The sequence below is a fragment of the Salmo salar genome, chromosome 28, assembly GCF_965601325.2.
Source record: "Salmo salar chromosome 28, fSalSal1, whole genome shotgun sequence".
Classification (NCBI taxonomy): domain Eukaryota; kingdom Metazoa; phylum Chordata; class Actinopteri; order Salmoniformes; family Salmonidae; genus Salmo; species Salmo salar.
The window spans coordinates 2,550,577-2,567,137 of NC_138318.1; the positions used below are offsets into that span (position 1 = coordinate 2,550,577).

General features: G+C 41.1%; 1 protein-coding gene across 6 annotated transcripts in view; it reads right to left on the reverse strand.

Moving 5' to 3' along the window:
• The window catches only part of LOC106589259 (dnaJ homolog subfamily C member 7), a 113,892-nt gene that overhangs the window by 1,097 nt on the left and 96,234 nt on the right, over positions 1–16,561 (reverse strand). For 3 of the 6 annotated variants that reach the window (XM_045710139.2, XM_045710140.2, XM_014178978.3), the window contains 6 exons: positions 14,313–14,404; positions 13,854–13,927; positions 13,534–13,680; positions 11,486–11,638; positions 7,073–7,147; positions 4–1,301 (listed from right to left, as the gene is read on the reverse strand). In XM_045710139.2, the coding sequence (XP_045566095.2) occupies positions 1,264–1,301; positions 7,073–7,147; positions 11,486–11,638; positions 13,534–13,680; positions 13,854–13,927; positions 14,313–14,404 (579 nt within the window). In that variant the 3' untranslated portion in view covers positions 4–1,263. Of the gene's footprint in view, positions 1–2; positions 1,302–7,072; positions 7,148–7,699; positions 7,918–11,485; positions 11,639–13,533; positions 13,681–13,853; positions 13,928–14,312; positions 14,405–16,561 lie in introns of those variants that run through there. The other 3 variants (XR_014383008.1, XM_045710142.2, XR_014383009.1) reach the window with 3 other exon arrangements.

Sequence of the window (16,561 nt, forward strand, 5' to 3'; positions counted from 1 at the left end):
CTCTACAAACTAGTAGAGGAACTGTGTAGCAGATGGACCAGAGCTAGTCAGTCCCTTAGACGTTGACTATACTGTAAGTCTTGCGTGCAAATGTCCATTTTGTCCATCTTTTTATTTTTATCTGGACCAACTGATCTACAAGACTGGCTGCTGAAGTTTCAAATGTTGACTTGGGAGTTGAAACCGGATGCATCGTATTATGGGGCCAAAGCAATGCTAGAAAACCACATGGAGAAAAATATATCTATTATGAGGTCAAAACTTTACATACATTGATTTTGGATGCAGAAATAACAGACAGAAGAATCGTTAGTCCCAAGGAGGACGTGGGTCAAGGATGTTTTTTTTTTTTTTTTTACATTCTATTTATTAGAAATCAAATGGAATATCACCAACACTGGTCATTGAGATGGATACAGTTTGAATATACAATAAATAAATACATTTAAGAGAACTGAACAAAATCTCAAATCAAATTAGGAGCACAAAATAAGACTTAAAACATGCCAGTAAAATGCACAATGCATCAATGAGCAAAATGGAGACTAACATGAAACTGTAGTTTGAGTCTGCAGGAAAATCCAACGAAAGAAAACCAGGCCTCATTCTACATGGGACTGAAGTAGTTCCTAGGCTCTGCCCTAAGGTCAGTTTCTGCTTTACCTCCAAATGATTCCCATGCCAACTTTGTTTTTGGGGAGACCTCTATGTGGCGTGAATGAAAAACTCATGCGACCTACTAAAACTAACAACAGAGTTGCTCTCCCATGTGTTCATTTACAAAGCTCTACTTGCTCCAGGTACAGGAAACATTTTCCATTCAAGCAATGAAATGTATATTTTGGCAACAGTACTACTATTTCACGCCTTCAAAACATGCTTTGCGACAAATACTCACAAAAGAGAATCAGGCCAATTTCTTCAGGATTCAAGTTTTTCCAAAACCCCCTTGTCAAATAACCTTTAACCTATTTAATTTGTTACGTTCTTAGTTACTAAACCTACCAAAAGTCACCCTGTCAGTTTGAATTTGAAGAGGATATTGTCAAATGTGGTGGCAACAGCCAAAAAGATTTTATGAAGATGCCAAGCATGATGAGCACCATCTCTCTCGCTCAGATAACAACACCGAGTGTCTTTTTAGCATGTGAAAGCAACATTTTGCAAAAAACATTGGGAGCATAAAAATCAGGTTGTGACGGTGCATCCGACTTAATATTGTCCACCACAAGGCTACAGCATTCCCAATGGCATTCTTCATTTCTAGCCAAACTGAAAAAATACATTTCCTGGTGCTTGGTCTAAAGGGTGGGAAAAAAAGAAATGTGTTACTTTGCTGTGTTGAAATCCATGACAAAGTATGATTACAGTACATTCGGAAAGTTTACAGACCCCTCGAGTTCTTCCACATTTTGTTATGTTACAGCCTTATTCTAAACTGGATTAAATAAAAACTGTTCCTCATCAATCTACATACAATACCCCACAATAACAAAGCAAAAACAGTATTTTGAATATGAAAGTCGACGAAAAAGAGATTTGGCTCATTAATCTATATGGTCCAAATCAGGATGATCCACGTTTCTTCTAAAACATTTATAACAATTTATTCAACTTACAGGCAACAAATTATCTAAATCATTATGGTAGGAGACTATAACACAAGGTTAAGTACCTCAATGGACCGTAAAGGTAATAACTCTACAAACTATCATCACCGTGCCCTTAAGGAAATCACAAATATTATGGACACATTAGAAATAGTGGATATTTGGAGACTAAAAAAGCCCGACCTAGTGAGATATACATGGAGGAGACTTAATCAAGCTAGTTGTCTTGACTACTTTGTCTCTTTCTCTCTTGCATCAAAGGTTAAAAAAAGTTTTAATAGGAGACAGAATGCGATCGGATCATCATCTAATTGGCATTCACATAACTCAGATTTTCCACAGGGATATTGGAAATTTAATCAAAGTTTACTGGAGGACAACTTATTTTTAACTAAGACAAAATAATTTATAACTGAATTTTTCCAGTATAACATAGGTTCAGCTAATCCCCTTATTGTTTGGGACACCTTCAAATGTACCTTCAGGGGTCATTCAATTCAATATTCATCAATAATAAAAAAAAAAAAAGCAGTTTCTGGCTAAAGGGAGACTAAGAAGGGAAATCCATGAACTAATAGTACAGGCAATACTACAGAGATACAAAATAAGAGGAAAAACAAAAAGAACTTGAGGAACTTCTACAAGAATGATCTAATGTAATCTATTACAAAAATAAAGCAAACTGGATGGAATATGGAGAAAAATGCACAAAATTCTTCCTGAATCTCCAATACAGGAATGCTAACAAAAATAATTTGCAGAAACTCGTTACTGAAGACGGAGTCATCTATGATTCTCCGAATTATATTTTAAAAGAGGAAGCTAATTATTTTAGGCAGATCTTCTCTTTTCCGTATAATCCTTTCCCACTGAATGAAGATTATGGTAAGGAATTCTTTCCAAATAATATAAAAAAAAATGAAAATTAACAAAATGTACAGAAAGATCAGGGCGAAGGCCAAATTACAGAGGAAGAACTTTGAGGCTATTAAATCCTTTCAGTCTGGAAAAACCCAAGGGCTTGATGGCATGGTAGAGGTATATCAAGTATTTTTTGATATACTAAAAGCACCATTGTTAGATTGTTTTAACTACTCCTATAGAAATGGTAGTCTGTCAGGTACTCAGCAGGAAGGTCTGATTTCTCTATTATTAAAACAAGACCCAGATGGCAAATATAAAGACCCAGTCTATCTAAAAAACTGGAGGCCCTTTACACTTCAATGTTGTGATGCAAAAATACTAGGAAAATGCATAGTACTCAGAATTAAAAAGGTTTTACAAGGTATTGTTCATCCTGATCAGACAGGTTTTATTTAAATGGACGACACATTGGAGATAATATACGACAACTACTAGAAATAATAGAACATCATGAAACATATAAGAAGCCAGGAATGGTATTTATAGCGGATTTTGAAAAGGCATTTGATAAAGTAAGACTGGATTTTATTTATAAAGCCTGGATTTTTTCAATTTCGGTAATTCTCTTTATAAAATGGGTAAAAAATTATGTATAACAACCCCAGGTGTAAAATAGTAAATAACGGCTCAGAGAGTATTGAATTGTCAAGAGGAGTTAAACAAGGGTGTCCGCTGTCACCATATCTGTTCGCTATGGCCATCTAAATGCTAGCTATTAAAATCAGATCCAATAACAACAGAGGATTAGAAATCCAAGGCTTAAAAACAAAGGTGTCTATGTATGCCGATGACAAGTTTTAGATTAAGTCCGCAAGCTAGATCCCTGCAATGTCTCATTGAAGATCTAGATAGGTTTTAGTCCAGAGTACAGAAAAGTTAATTATGATAAAGTGTACAATATTACGTATTGGATCCTCGGTATTCATATCACAAAATATATAAATAAGCTCTGCACAATGAATTTCAATAGAAAATCTGTAAAAATAGACAAGATCCTGCAACCATGGAGAGGTAAATACCTGTCTATTAATGGAAAAACTGCCCTGATTAACCCAAATATATATCTCTGTTTACTCAATTACATATGGCACTGCCTACTGATGATTCGTTTTTCAAATCATATGAGCAAAAAATATTTCGCTTTATCTGGGACGCTAAACCAGACAAAATAAAACGTGCCTATCTATATAATGAATATGAATTGGGTGGGTTGAGATTAAATATAAAAGCACTAAACCTCTAAAAGCTTCACTCATTCAAAAGTTTTAATTGAACCCTAAATGGTTCTCAAGTAGATTACTAAGAAATGCTCATCCATTATATAAAAATTGCCTTTTTGCCTTTGTGCAGATTGCCATGACTCATTTTCAATGAATTGAAAATTATACTTTTTCAAAGTATCTCTTTTTCAAACAAGCATTGCAGAGCTGGCTACAATTTCAATTTCATCCCCCTGAAAAGATAGAACAAATATTATGGCAGAACTCAATGTGCTGATTGATAAAATACCTGTATTTATGGGAAAGATGTTGGAAAAGGGTAGTTTGTTCTTAAATGATATTGTAAATTGGAATGGTAGAGTTATGTCCTTCATGGAGTTATCAGAACTATGCGGAAAGGTCTGCTCAATCCAAGAGTATAACCAATTGATCACGGCATTGCCCCAAAAATGGAGGCGGCGGGTGGCAGCGGGAGGAGGTAGGGAACTGGTCTGTCTGCCCAATATAAAGGATCAAAACTGGCGGAGGAATAAAAAGTTGCATAAATAGGAAAGTATACCAGTTTCATTTGAGGACCAGGATGTTGACAACTGTGCCATACAGATTGCAAAATAGTTGGGAAGAGATTTTTTATGTACCGATTCCGTGGTACAGGGTGTATGAGTTGATATATAAAATGCAAGATTCAAGACTTCGTGCTTTTCAGCTAAAATTATTATATAGATTTCTTACCACCAACAAAATGTTGAATATTTGGGGCATAAAATCATCGAAGCTCTGCAGATTTTGTTGTGAGGATACAGAATCAATAGACCATTTATTTTGGTATTGCCGTCAGGTAGCTGGTTTCTGGTCTCAGGTTCAGGAATGGCTGAAAATGCATAGCATTGATCTAAAATTGACCCTACAAATAGTACTGTCAGGAGATCTGGAGAGACCGGGTCAGTCAATTACTAATACTCTTAGTCAAAGTATTTATCTTCAACTCGCAATCTGTGGATTCTATTCGATTAGATTGAAATTGTACGTTAAACATCACAGCATAGTTCAATTGCGTAGAAACCCGAAGTGGGTGGCCTGCAGAGATGGATGGGATGGGCTGAGGGAAGCTGAGGGTTGGTATGTGGAATTGGAGACAAGTGGGAGTGGAGTTGCTGTGTGAGAGAGAATGATGGTCAAGATAAAAGAAAAAATAAGTCAAAATAAAAGAAAAAGTACATTTGAATGACACTAAGTGGCAGTGTTTTTACAACTAATGCCGGTTTGCCTGAGGTTGATGCCGTGCAGGTGTTTGTACACATGCGCACACACACACACGTAATAGTGCCAGACATGCACACAAACATATACAGTTGGCATTGCTGTTATGATTTTAGTTGTCCTTGATGTCCTTTGTTTTAAATTGAGAATTTTTTTGCATTGTTGTTTGCTGTTTTCTTCTGTCTTTTCCTTTTTACTCTTTAGTATATTCCCTTGGTGGTTTGTGCATTGGGGGGTTCTTGGGGGTGGGGAATGGAATTAATTGTATTTTTTATTTTTCTTCCTGGGGGGGATGTGGGAGGGGTCTCAAATGGTTGAGGGACAGCTATTGGGGAACTGTGGGGGGGGGATCTTGGAGGGTTCGGGTTCAAGTTTTTTCACCTGGTGGTAGATCGGTCAACAGGCCCTTGAGCAGGGCATTGACCCTGAATGGGAATCTGTTGGAAGACTGGCATGATGTAGTAGTTGAGTGGCTTCACTGCAAGTATATTGTACGTTTCAAAAATTCAATTATAAAACAAAAACAAAATAAAAAAACAAAGCAAAAACAGGTTAAGAAATATTGGCAAATATGCTCTTTGGTAAAAGACAGAATAGACAGAATATTCTCTTTGGTAAAAGCGGTAAATTGGTCATCAAAAAGGAGGACGAAGGCACTCTTAATTTACATAAGTATTCAGACCCTTTAATATGAGACTCGAAATTGAGCTCAGGTGCATCCTGTTTCCATTGATCATCCTTGAGATGTTTCTACAATTTGAATGGAGTCCACCTGTGGTAAATTCAATTCATTGTACATGATTTGGAAAGGCACACACCTGTGTAAATAAGGTCCCACAGTTCACATAACAAACCCATAACATCAAAGGAATTTCTCGTAGAGCTCCGAGACAGGATTGTGTCGAGGCACAGATCTGGGGAAGGGTACCAAAACATTTCTGCAGCATTGAAGGTCCACAAGAACACAATGGCCTCCATCATTCTTAAATGGAAGAAGTTTGGAACCACCAAGACTCTTCCTAGACATGGCTGCCCAGCCGAACTGAGCAATCGGGGTAGAAGGGCATTGGTCGGGGAGGTGACCAAGAACCCGATGGTCACTCTGACTGAGCTTCAGAGTTCCTCTGTGGAGAAAAGAGAACCTTCCAACAGCACTCCACCAATCAGGCCTTTATGGTAGAGTGGACAGACGGAAGCCACTCCTCAGTAAAAGGAACATGACAGCCCAATTGGAGTTCGCAAAAAGGCACCTAAAGGACTCACAGACTATGAGAAACAAGATTCTCTGGTCTGATGAAACCAAGATTGAACTCATTGGCCTGAATGCCAAGCGTCACGTCTGGAGGAAACCTCCCACCATCCCTATGGTAAAGCATGGTGGTGGCAGCATCATGCTGTGGGGATGTTTCTCAGCGGCAGGGACTGGGAGACGAGTCAGGATCCAGGGAAAGATGAACGGAGCAAAGTACAGAGAGATCCTTAATGAAAACCAGCTCCAGAGTGCTCAGGACCTTGGACTGGGGCAAAGGTTCACCTTCCAACAAGACAACGACCCTAAGCACACAGCCAAGAAAAGGCAGGAGTGGCGGCTTCTGGACAAGTCTCTGAATGTGGCCCAGCTAGAGTCCAGACTTGAACCCGATCGAGAATCTCTGGAGAGATCGGAAAATAGCTGTCCAGCGACGCTCCCCATCCAACCTGACAGAGCTTGAGAGGATCTGCAGAGAACAGGAGAAACTCCCCAAATACAGGTGTGCCAAGCTTGTAGCATCATACCAAAGACTCGAGGTTGCAATCACTGCCAAAGGTGCTTCAACAAAGTACTGAGTAAAGGGTCTGAATACTTATGCATATGTGATATTTCCGTATGTTATTTTGAATACATTTGCAAAAATGTATAGAAACCTGTTTTTGGTTTATCATTATGGGGTATTTAATTAATTTTAGAATAAAGCTGTAACACTACAAAATTTATTTAAAAAAATCAAGGGGTCTGAATGACCTGTGTACAAATAAAAGGTAAAAAAGTGTCATTGTCACAGCAGTGTTACTACATACTTTGATTGGATTCAAAACTGAATCCTCCTGCTGGGCCTCCAAAAAAGGTCTTGAAGATGTTGTTGGCATTGAAATCTGCAGAGAAACAACAGCAATGAGTCAAAGTGAGATATTAATTCTCCCCCCAATTCAGTTACATCCACACATCAAAATAAACATTTTTGTATTAAAAGACTGCACTGGGAATAGACGTTTAAAATTGGCAACTATTTCTCGCACAATTCGATCACATTTGTATATTTTTCAGAGATATGCCATTCTCCTAGAATTACATTTTGACTCTTGACCATGAGAGAGTGAGGAGGCCGACGCTGATCAATGGCCAGTGTTGCATTTGTAATGGTTCAGACTAGCATTGAGGGTAAGGTAATCTTAAACTACACTACTGGTCAAAAGTTTTAGAACACCTACTCATTCAAGGGTATTTCTTTATTTTGACTATTTTCTACATTGTAGAATAAAATTGACGACCTCCAAAATATGAAATGACACATATGGAATCATGTAGTAACAACAATAAGTGTTAAACAAATCAAAACATATTTTATGTTTGAGATTCTTCAAATAGCCACCCTTTGCTTTGATGACAGCTTTGCACAGTCTTGGCATTCTCTCAACCAGCTTCACCTGGAATGCTTTTCCAACAGTCTGGAAGGAGTTCCCACATATGCTGAGCACTTGTTGGCTGCTTTTCCTTCACTCTGCGGTCCGACTCATTCCAAACCATCTCAATTTGGTTGATGTCGGGGGATTGTGGAGGCCAGGTCTTCTGATGCAGCACTCCATCACTCTCCTTCTTGGTCAAATAGCCCTTACACAGCCTGGAGGTGTGTTGGGTCATTGTCCTGTTGAAAAACAAATGATAGTGGGGCTAAGCGCAAACCAGATGGGGTGGCATATCGCTGCAGAATGCTGTGGTAGACATCCTGGTTATGTGTGTCTTGAATTCTAAATAAAATCACAGACAGTGTCACCAGCAAAGCACCCCCACACCATAACACAACCTCCTCCATGCTTTACGGTGGGAAATACACATGCAGAGATCCGTTCACCCACACCGCGTTTCACACGGCGGTTGGAAACAAAAATCTCCAATTTGTACTCCAGACCAAAGGACAAATTTCCACCAGTCTAATGTCCATTGCTCGTGTTTCTTGGCCCAAGCAAGTCTATTCTTCTCATTGGTGTCCTTTAGTAGTGGTTTCTTTGCAGCAATTTGACCATGAAGGCCTGATTCACACAGTCTGCTCTGAACAGTGGATGTTGAGATGTGTCTGTTACTTGAACTCTGCAATTTCTGAAGCTGGTAACTAACTTATCCTCTGCAGCAGAGGTAACTCCGGATCTTCCTTTCCTGTGGCGGTCCTCATGAGAGCCAGTTTCATCATAGCGCTTGACGGTTTTTGCAGCTGAAATTTTCCGTATTGACTGACCTTCATGTCTTAAAGTAATGATGGACTGTCTTTGCTTATTTGAGCTGTTCTTGCCGTAATATGGACTTGGTCTTTTACCAAAAAGGGCTATCTTTTGAATACCTCCCCTACCAACACAACTGATTGGCTCAAACGCATTAAGGAAAGAAATTCCACAGATTCCACAAATTAACTTTTAACAATGCACACCTGTGAATTGAAACGTATTCCAGGTGAATACCTCATGAAGCTGGTTGAGAGAATGCCAAGAGTGTGCAAAGCTGTCATCAAGGCAAAGGGTGGCTATTTTGAAGAATCTCAAATATAAAATGTCTTGATTTGTTTAACACTTTTTTGGTTACTACATGATTCCATGTGTTATTTCATAGTTTTGATGTATTCACTATTATTCTACAAAGTAGAAAATAGTAAAAATAAAGAAAAACCCTTGAATGAGTATGTGTTCTAAAACTTTTGACCCATAGTGTAGATCTTTGGTTTAGGGGAAGTGTTTGGGTAGTGTTTAATGTGAGGTTTGAGGGGGATGTAACCTTATCCCCAGGCTCAAACGCTACCACATATAGAGCCAGGAAACGGCCTCCCGAGTGGCGCAGCGCTCTAAAGCACTGCATCGCAATGCTAGAGGCGCGTCACTACAGACCTGGGTTCGATCCCAGGCTGTGTCGCAGTCGGCCGCGACTGGGAGACCCATGAAGTGGTGCACAATTGGCCCAGCATCGTCTGGGTTAGGGGAGGGTTTGGCCAGCCGGGATGTCCTTGTCCCATCGCGCTCTAGCTACTCCTTGTGAAGGCCCGGACGCATGCACGCTGACTTCGGTCGCCAGTTGTACGGTGTTTCCTCCAACACATTGGTGAGGCTGGCTTCCGGGTTAAGCGAGTAGTGTGTCAATAAGCAGTGCGGCTTGGTAGGGTAGGAGGACGCATGGCTCTCGACCTTCGCCCCTCCAGAGCCGTACGGGAGTTGCAGCGATGGGACAAGACTAACTACCAAATGGATGTCACAAAATTGGGGAAAAAGGGGTTAAAAAACATTTAAAAAAATCAAGAGCCAGGAAACACCATGCAACAAAGTGGGACTTGAAAGGGGCGTGGGATAAGATCAAGTCGGGAGAGAGAACCTGCTACAGCTGTATTAGACGGGATTTTTTAAAAGGCAGAAAATCACCAATAAAAATAAATGTTCAATCACAGCGACCATATTTTATTTAGGAAGCCCAATTGATTGTGAGTTTGGGCATATAAAGTTTATGTGAAAACTAGTTCTGATATGCATACTTTCTGAACTCACTTCCTTGTTTAGCCTAAACCACTTGCACTGCTAGCGCTTTGAAAACCACAATGTAGAGGGGAGGTTCTAAAGGTTATGCTAGATGGTGATGGATTAAGAGATCCAGCGGCAGTTTTTCCCCTTCCTGCCATAGGCTCCATTCAAGTCCCTTTTTGAAGTGCTGTGAAACCAGACGGGTCAAAAGAGAAAGAGCCGGTTGGTAGACGAGGTTAAGGGGGATGAGATCTGATCCTAGACCTGTCGCTAGGAATAGCGAAATGGTTAGGGCTAGGATTTGGGGTAAAGAAATATAATCCTAAATCAGTGGTTATGGGGTAGTGTTTAAGGTTAGGATAATGCAATCTGATTCTAAACTCTCAAAAAAAAAGAAACGTCCCTTTTTCAGGACCCTGTCTTTCAAAGATAATTCAACAATTAATGAACATGCACCTGTGGAACGGTCGTTAAGACACTAACAGCTTACAGAAGGTAGGGAATTAAGGTCACAGTTATGAAAACTTAGGACACTAAAGAGGCCTTTCTACTGACTCTGAAAAACACCAAAAGAAAGATGTCCTGGGTCCCTGCTCATCTGCGTGAACGTGCCTAAGGCATGCTGCAAGGAGGCATGAGGACTGCAGATGTGGCCAGGGCAATAAATTGCAATGTCCGTACTGTGAGACGCCTAAGACAGCAGTACAGGGAGGCAGGACGGACAGCTGATCGTCCTCGCAGCGGCAGAGCACGTGTAACAACACCTGCAACAACAACTGCCCGAGTTACACCAGGAACGAACAATCCCTCCATCAGTGCTCAAACTGTCCACAAAAGGCTGAGAGAGGCTGGACTGAGGGTTTGTAGGCCTGTTGTAAGGCAGGTCCTCGCCAGACATCACTGACAACAACGTTGCCTATGGGCACAAACCCACCATCGCTGGACCAGACAGGACTGGCAAAAAGTGCTCTTCACGGTCTTGTCTCACCAGGGGTGATGGTCGGATTCGCGTTTATCGTTGAAGGAATGAGCGTTACTCTGAGGCCTGTACTCTGGAGCGGGATCGATTTGGAGGTGGAGGGTCCGTCATGGTCTAGGGCGGTGTGTCACAGCATCATCGGACTGAGCTTGTTGTCATTGCAGGCAATCTCAACGCTGTGCGTTATGGGGAAGACATCCTCCTCCCTCATGTGGTACCCTTCCTGCAGGCTCATCCTGACATGACCCTCCAGCATGACAATGCCACCAGCCATACTGCTCGTTCTGTGCGGGATTTCCTGACAGGAATGTCAGTGTTCTGCCATGGCCAGCGAAGAGCCCGGATCTCAATCCTATTGAGCACGTCTGGGACCTGTTGGATCCCCCCCAGAAATGTCCGGGAACTTGCAGGTGCCTTGGTGGAAGAGTGGGTTAACATCTCACAGCAATAACTGGCAAATCTGGTACAGTCCATGAGGAGATGCACTGCAGCACTTAATGCAGCTGGTAGCCTCACCAGATACTGACTGTTACTTTTGACCCCCCTACCCCTTTGTTCAGGGACACATTATTCTATTTCTGTTAGTCACGTCTGTGGAACTAGTTCAGTTTATGTCTCAGTTGTTGAATCCTGTTACGTTCATACAAATATTTACACATGTTAATAAGTTTGCTGAAAATAAACACAGTTGACAGTGAGAGGACATTTTTTTTGCTGAGTTTAGACCGGTGGTTACTGACCTCCCATATTATTGCTGTCGTCCTCCAGGTCATGGCCGCAGTCATAGCGAGTCTTCTTCTTGGGGTCAGAGAGCACAGTGAAGGCCTCGCCCATCTCTTTAAACTTCTTCTCCTCCTCCTTCTGTACCTCTGGCGTGGCCGCACTGTGACGATCTGACCGGCAAATAGAAAACATTCGTTTGAAAATTAGAACGCTTTACTTGACCGTTGCGTTGTAGCTGGTATTTCCCAGCGACACAAAAATGAAAATGGGAAAGGCTGCTCTCTGATCTCTTATATAACATCCTGCAATTATGCCCTTAACCTCTATGGGCTAGGCGGGACGAATTCGTCCCACCTACGTAACAGCCACTTGAAGCCTGTGGCGCGATTTTCAAAACCTTAAAAATCCTATTACTTCAATTTCTCAAACATATGACTATTTTACAGCTATTTAAAGACAAGACTCTCGTTAATCTAACCACACTGTCCGATTTCAAAAAGGCTTTACAACGAAAGCAAAACATTAGATTATGTCAGCAGAGTACCAAGCCAGAAATAATCAGACACCCATTTTTCAAGCTAGCATATAATGTCACCAAAACCCAGAAGACAGCTAAATGCAGCACTCACCTTTGATGATCTTCATCAGATGACAACCCTAGGACATTATGTTATACAATACATGCATGTTTTGTTCAATCAAGTTCATATTTATATCAAAAACCAGCTTTTTACATTAGCATGTGACGTTCAGAACTAGCATACCCCCCGCAAACTTCCGGGGAATTCGCTAACATTTTACTAAATTACTCACGATAAACGTTCACAAAAAGCATAACAATTATTTTAAGAATTATAGATACAGACCTCCTCTATGCACTCGATATGTCCGATTTTAAAATAGCTTTTTGGTGAAAGCACATTTTGCAATATTCTAAGTACATAGCCCAGGCATCACGGGCTAGCTATTTAGACACCCGGCAAGTTTAGCACTCACCATAATCATATTTACTATTATAAAAGTTTGATTACTTTTTGTTGTCTTCGTCAGAATGCACTCCCAGGACTGCTACTTCAATAACAAATGTTGGTTTGGTCCAAAATAATCCATCGTTATATCCGAAAGCGGCGTTTTGTTCGTGCGTTCCAGACACTATCCGAAATGGTAAAGAAGGGTCGTGCGCATGGCGCAATTCGTGACAAAAAAATTCTAAATATTCCATTACCGTACTTCGAAGCATGTCAACCGCTGTTTAAAATCAATTTTTACACCATTTTTCTCGTAGAAAAGCGATAATATTCCGACAGGGAATCTCCTTTTCGGCAAACAGAGGAAAAAAAATCACAAAGGCGGGGGCGGTCGGGTCACGCGCCTAAGCCCAGAGTCCCTTGATCGGCCACTTGAGAAAGGCGATAATGTGTTTCAGCCTGGGGCTGGGATGACGACATTCTGTTTTTTCCCGGGCTCTGAGCGCCTATGGACGACGTAGGAAGTGTCACGTTAGAGCAGAGATCCTTAGTAAAAGATAGAGATGGAAAAGAAGTTCAAGAAATGGTCAGACAGGCCACTTCCTGTAAAGGAATCTCTCAGGTTTTGACCTGCCATTTGAGTTCTGTTATACTCACAGACACCATTCAAACAGTTTTAGAAACTTTAGGGTGTTTTCTATCCATATGTAATAAGTATATGCATATTGTAGTTACTGGGTAGGAGTGGTAACCAGATTAAATCGGGTATGTTTTTTATCCAGCCGTGTCAATACTGCCCCCTAGCCCTAACAGGTTAAGCAAGGCACAATTGCTCTCCATCCAGGGGTGCTTGCACTGCAGCTGACCCTGTGCCTCTCAATGTGTGAGTCTATATATGGGGGTGTTGGGAAAGGCAAAAGACAAATTTCCGTTCTAACCAATTGAAAACAAAGTATCTATTCTATAGTGTTGGTTCTCTTTCAAAAACGTTGATGTTTGATTGAGCCTGCCTGGAGTAATGGAAAGAATATAAATATTATTTGAACTCAGGTCAGAGTCTTCCTCCTCAATGGTGTTGCCTGTGTGTGTTGGTGTACCTGGGTGGTGCATGAGGGCCCGTTTCCGATAGGCCTTCTTAATCTCATCTTCTGTGGCATTCTTTCCCACCCCCAGAACCTTGTAGTAATCTTTCCGCTTGCTCTTCTTCAGTTCCAACTGAGCCGTCTTCAAGAGATGCTTGTGTTCTATACAGAGGGAAAGGGAAATAGAGGGAAAGACAGAAGAGAGAATGTTAACAAAAGTGAGCAATTTCACCCGAATGAACAAATGCAATCAACCATCACCATCAAGAACATTTCAAGAAATGAGTGAAACACTGGTGACTATGAAGTAAACTATGGTTGCAATACCAACATACCTTTTGTCTTCTCTGTCTGGTAGACCTTTTCATAGTCCCGTACAGCTTCTTCATACTGTTCGATGTCCATATAACTGCAGAAAACACAAGCAGAGTTAAGTGTCTCACTGTCTCAGAGTCAAAAGGCAGAATCTCTTGGAAGAGATATTCAGCAGCCTAGCTACCAGCGACCAGTCATTTTCAATGGAAGGGGGAAACAAGAGGAGAGACCCAGCGACTTAACGATCAGCGACGAGAGAGCTAGCGACCAGAATTGAAATGTCTCAATATTAAGAAAATTTCGACGACACGACCACGCCACAGCCAATCAGGAGAGGGTAGTTCTTGCTGGCAAGCCTTGGCTAACAACAAAACTGCCGTCATCTAAGGTGTTTGCATGAAACACCCACCATGGGAGATCTTAACTGATTATCGCTCCAAGTCTGAGCCACTTGTAATAAGTACTTTTTCATAGCTTACCACTGGGCTCGTCTCAAATAGGCCTTGATATATGTGTCGTCCAACTTTATTGCACTTGTGCAATCTTCGATTGCTTGATCAGGTTTATTCAGCTGAAGGAGAGGAAGTAAAGATACAAAATGAACAGATGGCATGCGTTTCAAACAATTAGGGACTCAGCTTCCAGAATCTAGCTTGGATTGCTAACATATGTAAAGTATTATCAAATGTACTTTTAACTAACCCCAAGATGGGCCTTTTACAATGGGAGTTGGGAGACACATTGGGCAGAACAAGCAAGGAGTTAGGCTGAGCCAAGCATGAGCTGGTGAGATCCTATTGGCGCATTTTAGCATGTATTTGCATATTTCTGTTAGGGAAGGCCTATTCTCTGAAGTACGTGTGAGCAGGAACTTGAATTTGTATCTGCACTCCTAAACAATGGCATTTTTTACAACTTGGCAAAGGTTAAATTCTAAGAAACGTGCGCTCTGTTCGTGTGATGAAGTGGACTCAGCCGCTCTCGTCATGAACGCACATTATTTAATTCAAATCAAATTTATTTATATAGCCCTTCTTACATCAGCTGATATCTCAAAGTGCTGTACAGAAACCCAGCCTAAAACCCCAAACAGCAAGCAATGCAGATGTAGAAGCACGGTGGCTAGGAAAGACTCCCTAGAAAGGCTAAAACCTAGGAAGAAACCTAGAGAGGAACCAGGCTATGAGGGGAGGCCAGTCCTCTTCTGGCTGTGCCAGGTGGAGATTATAACAGCACATGGCCAAGATGTTCAAATGTTCATAAATGACCAGCATGGTCAAATAATAATATTCACAGTTGTCGAGGGTGTAACAAGTCAGCACCTCAAGAGTAAAGGTCAGTTGGCTTTTCATAGCCGATCATTGAGAGTATCTCTACCGCTCCTGCTGTCTCTAGAGAGTTGAAAACAGCAGGTCTGGGACAGGTAGCACGTCCGGTAATTCCCCTTATAAATGGTTTGGCGCATTCATGGTTTCCCTTATATCTAGTAATGAATTTATCCTAAATGTATATATTGTTGTACTTTAACTCTTTCGCCAGTATCATGAGTATTAACTGTGCGCAAGGCTAATCGTGTTGAAATGTTTGGTCAAGTTGCAGAATGGCACTTTTTTTTCAGGTATTTTTTATTGAACCTTTATTTAACTAGGCAAGTCAGTTAAGAACAAATTCTTATTTACAATGACGGCCTACCCTGGCCAAACCCGGACAACACTGGGCCAATTGTGCGCCGCCCTATAGGGACTGTACTGATGCCTCTTGCACTGAGATGCAGTGCCTTAGATCGCTGAGCCACTCAGGAGCCCATTCAGTTTCAGTAATTTATCCTTTTGCAATCCTCCAAGTGGATGCGATGTTCAGATGCACATGAACACTCGCTACACTGATGAGAAAAAAAGCTTGTTTATTTCCATATATTAAATGTTTCCTATGTTTGTAATCCGTGCATCTTGGAGCTCCATGTCTGTCATTGTTCACATGTCCATGTGTAGCGGGAGAGTGGGCAATGTGCGGCTCCATAAGTAATACGTTTTGCTGCCTGTTTATAATACTGGTCAACAGAGTCAGTATTATATAAAAATAAAAAAAATAAAAAACGTAAAGTATTACCGCTTGTTTGAGATGTCTATTTGGACGGAAAATGTAAAAGTGGCTATAATGAAGATGCCTGTTACTAAGGATGCAATGATTCGCCGATACACATCGGTCCCCGATTCAAATGTTTAAGATACAGTGGCTTGCGTATTCAACCCCCTTGGCATTTTCCCTATTTTCTTGCCTTACAACCTGGAATGAAAATAGATTTTTGGGGGGTTTGTATCATTTGATTCACACAACATGCTTTGAAGGTGCAAAATATTTCTTGCTTTTCACAATAAAAAGTAAGATTTTAAAAAAAAATGCAAACTTGAGCATGCATAACTATTCCTTCCCCAAAGTCAATACCTTGTAGAGCCACCTTTTGCAGCAATTACAGCTGCAAGTCTCTTGGGGTAAGTCTCTATAAGCTTGGCACATCTAGCCACTGGGATTTTTGCCCATTCTTCAAGGCAAAACTGCTCCAGCTCATTCAAGGCCCTCCTCTTGGCCGCTGAGACAAAAGGTTGGCATTTTAAAGCTAATTTACCTGCAATTCTACACATTTTGCCATGGCTTATGCCGTGTTCTTATGCTATCTCAGTGACTCATAAAATCAATGGGGGCCCCAAGCCATGACATTGAGAATTTT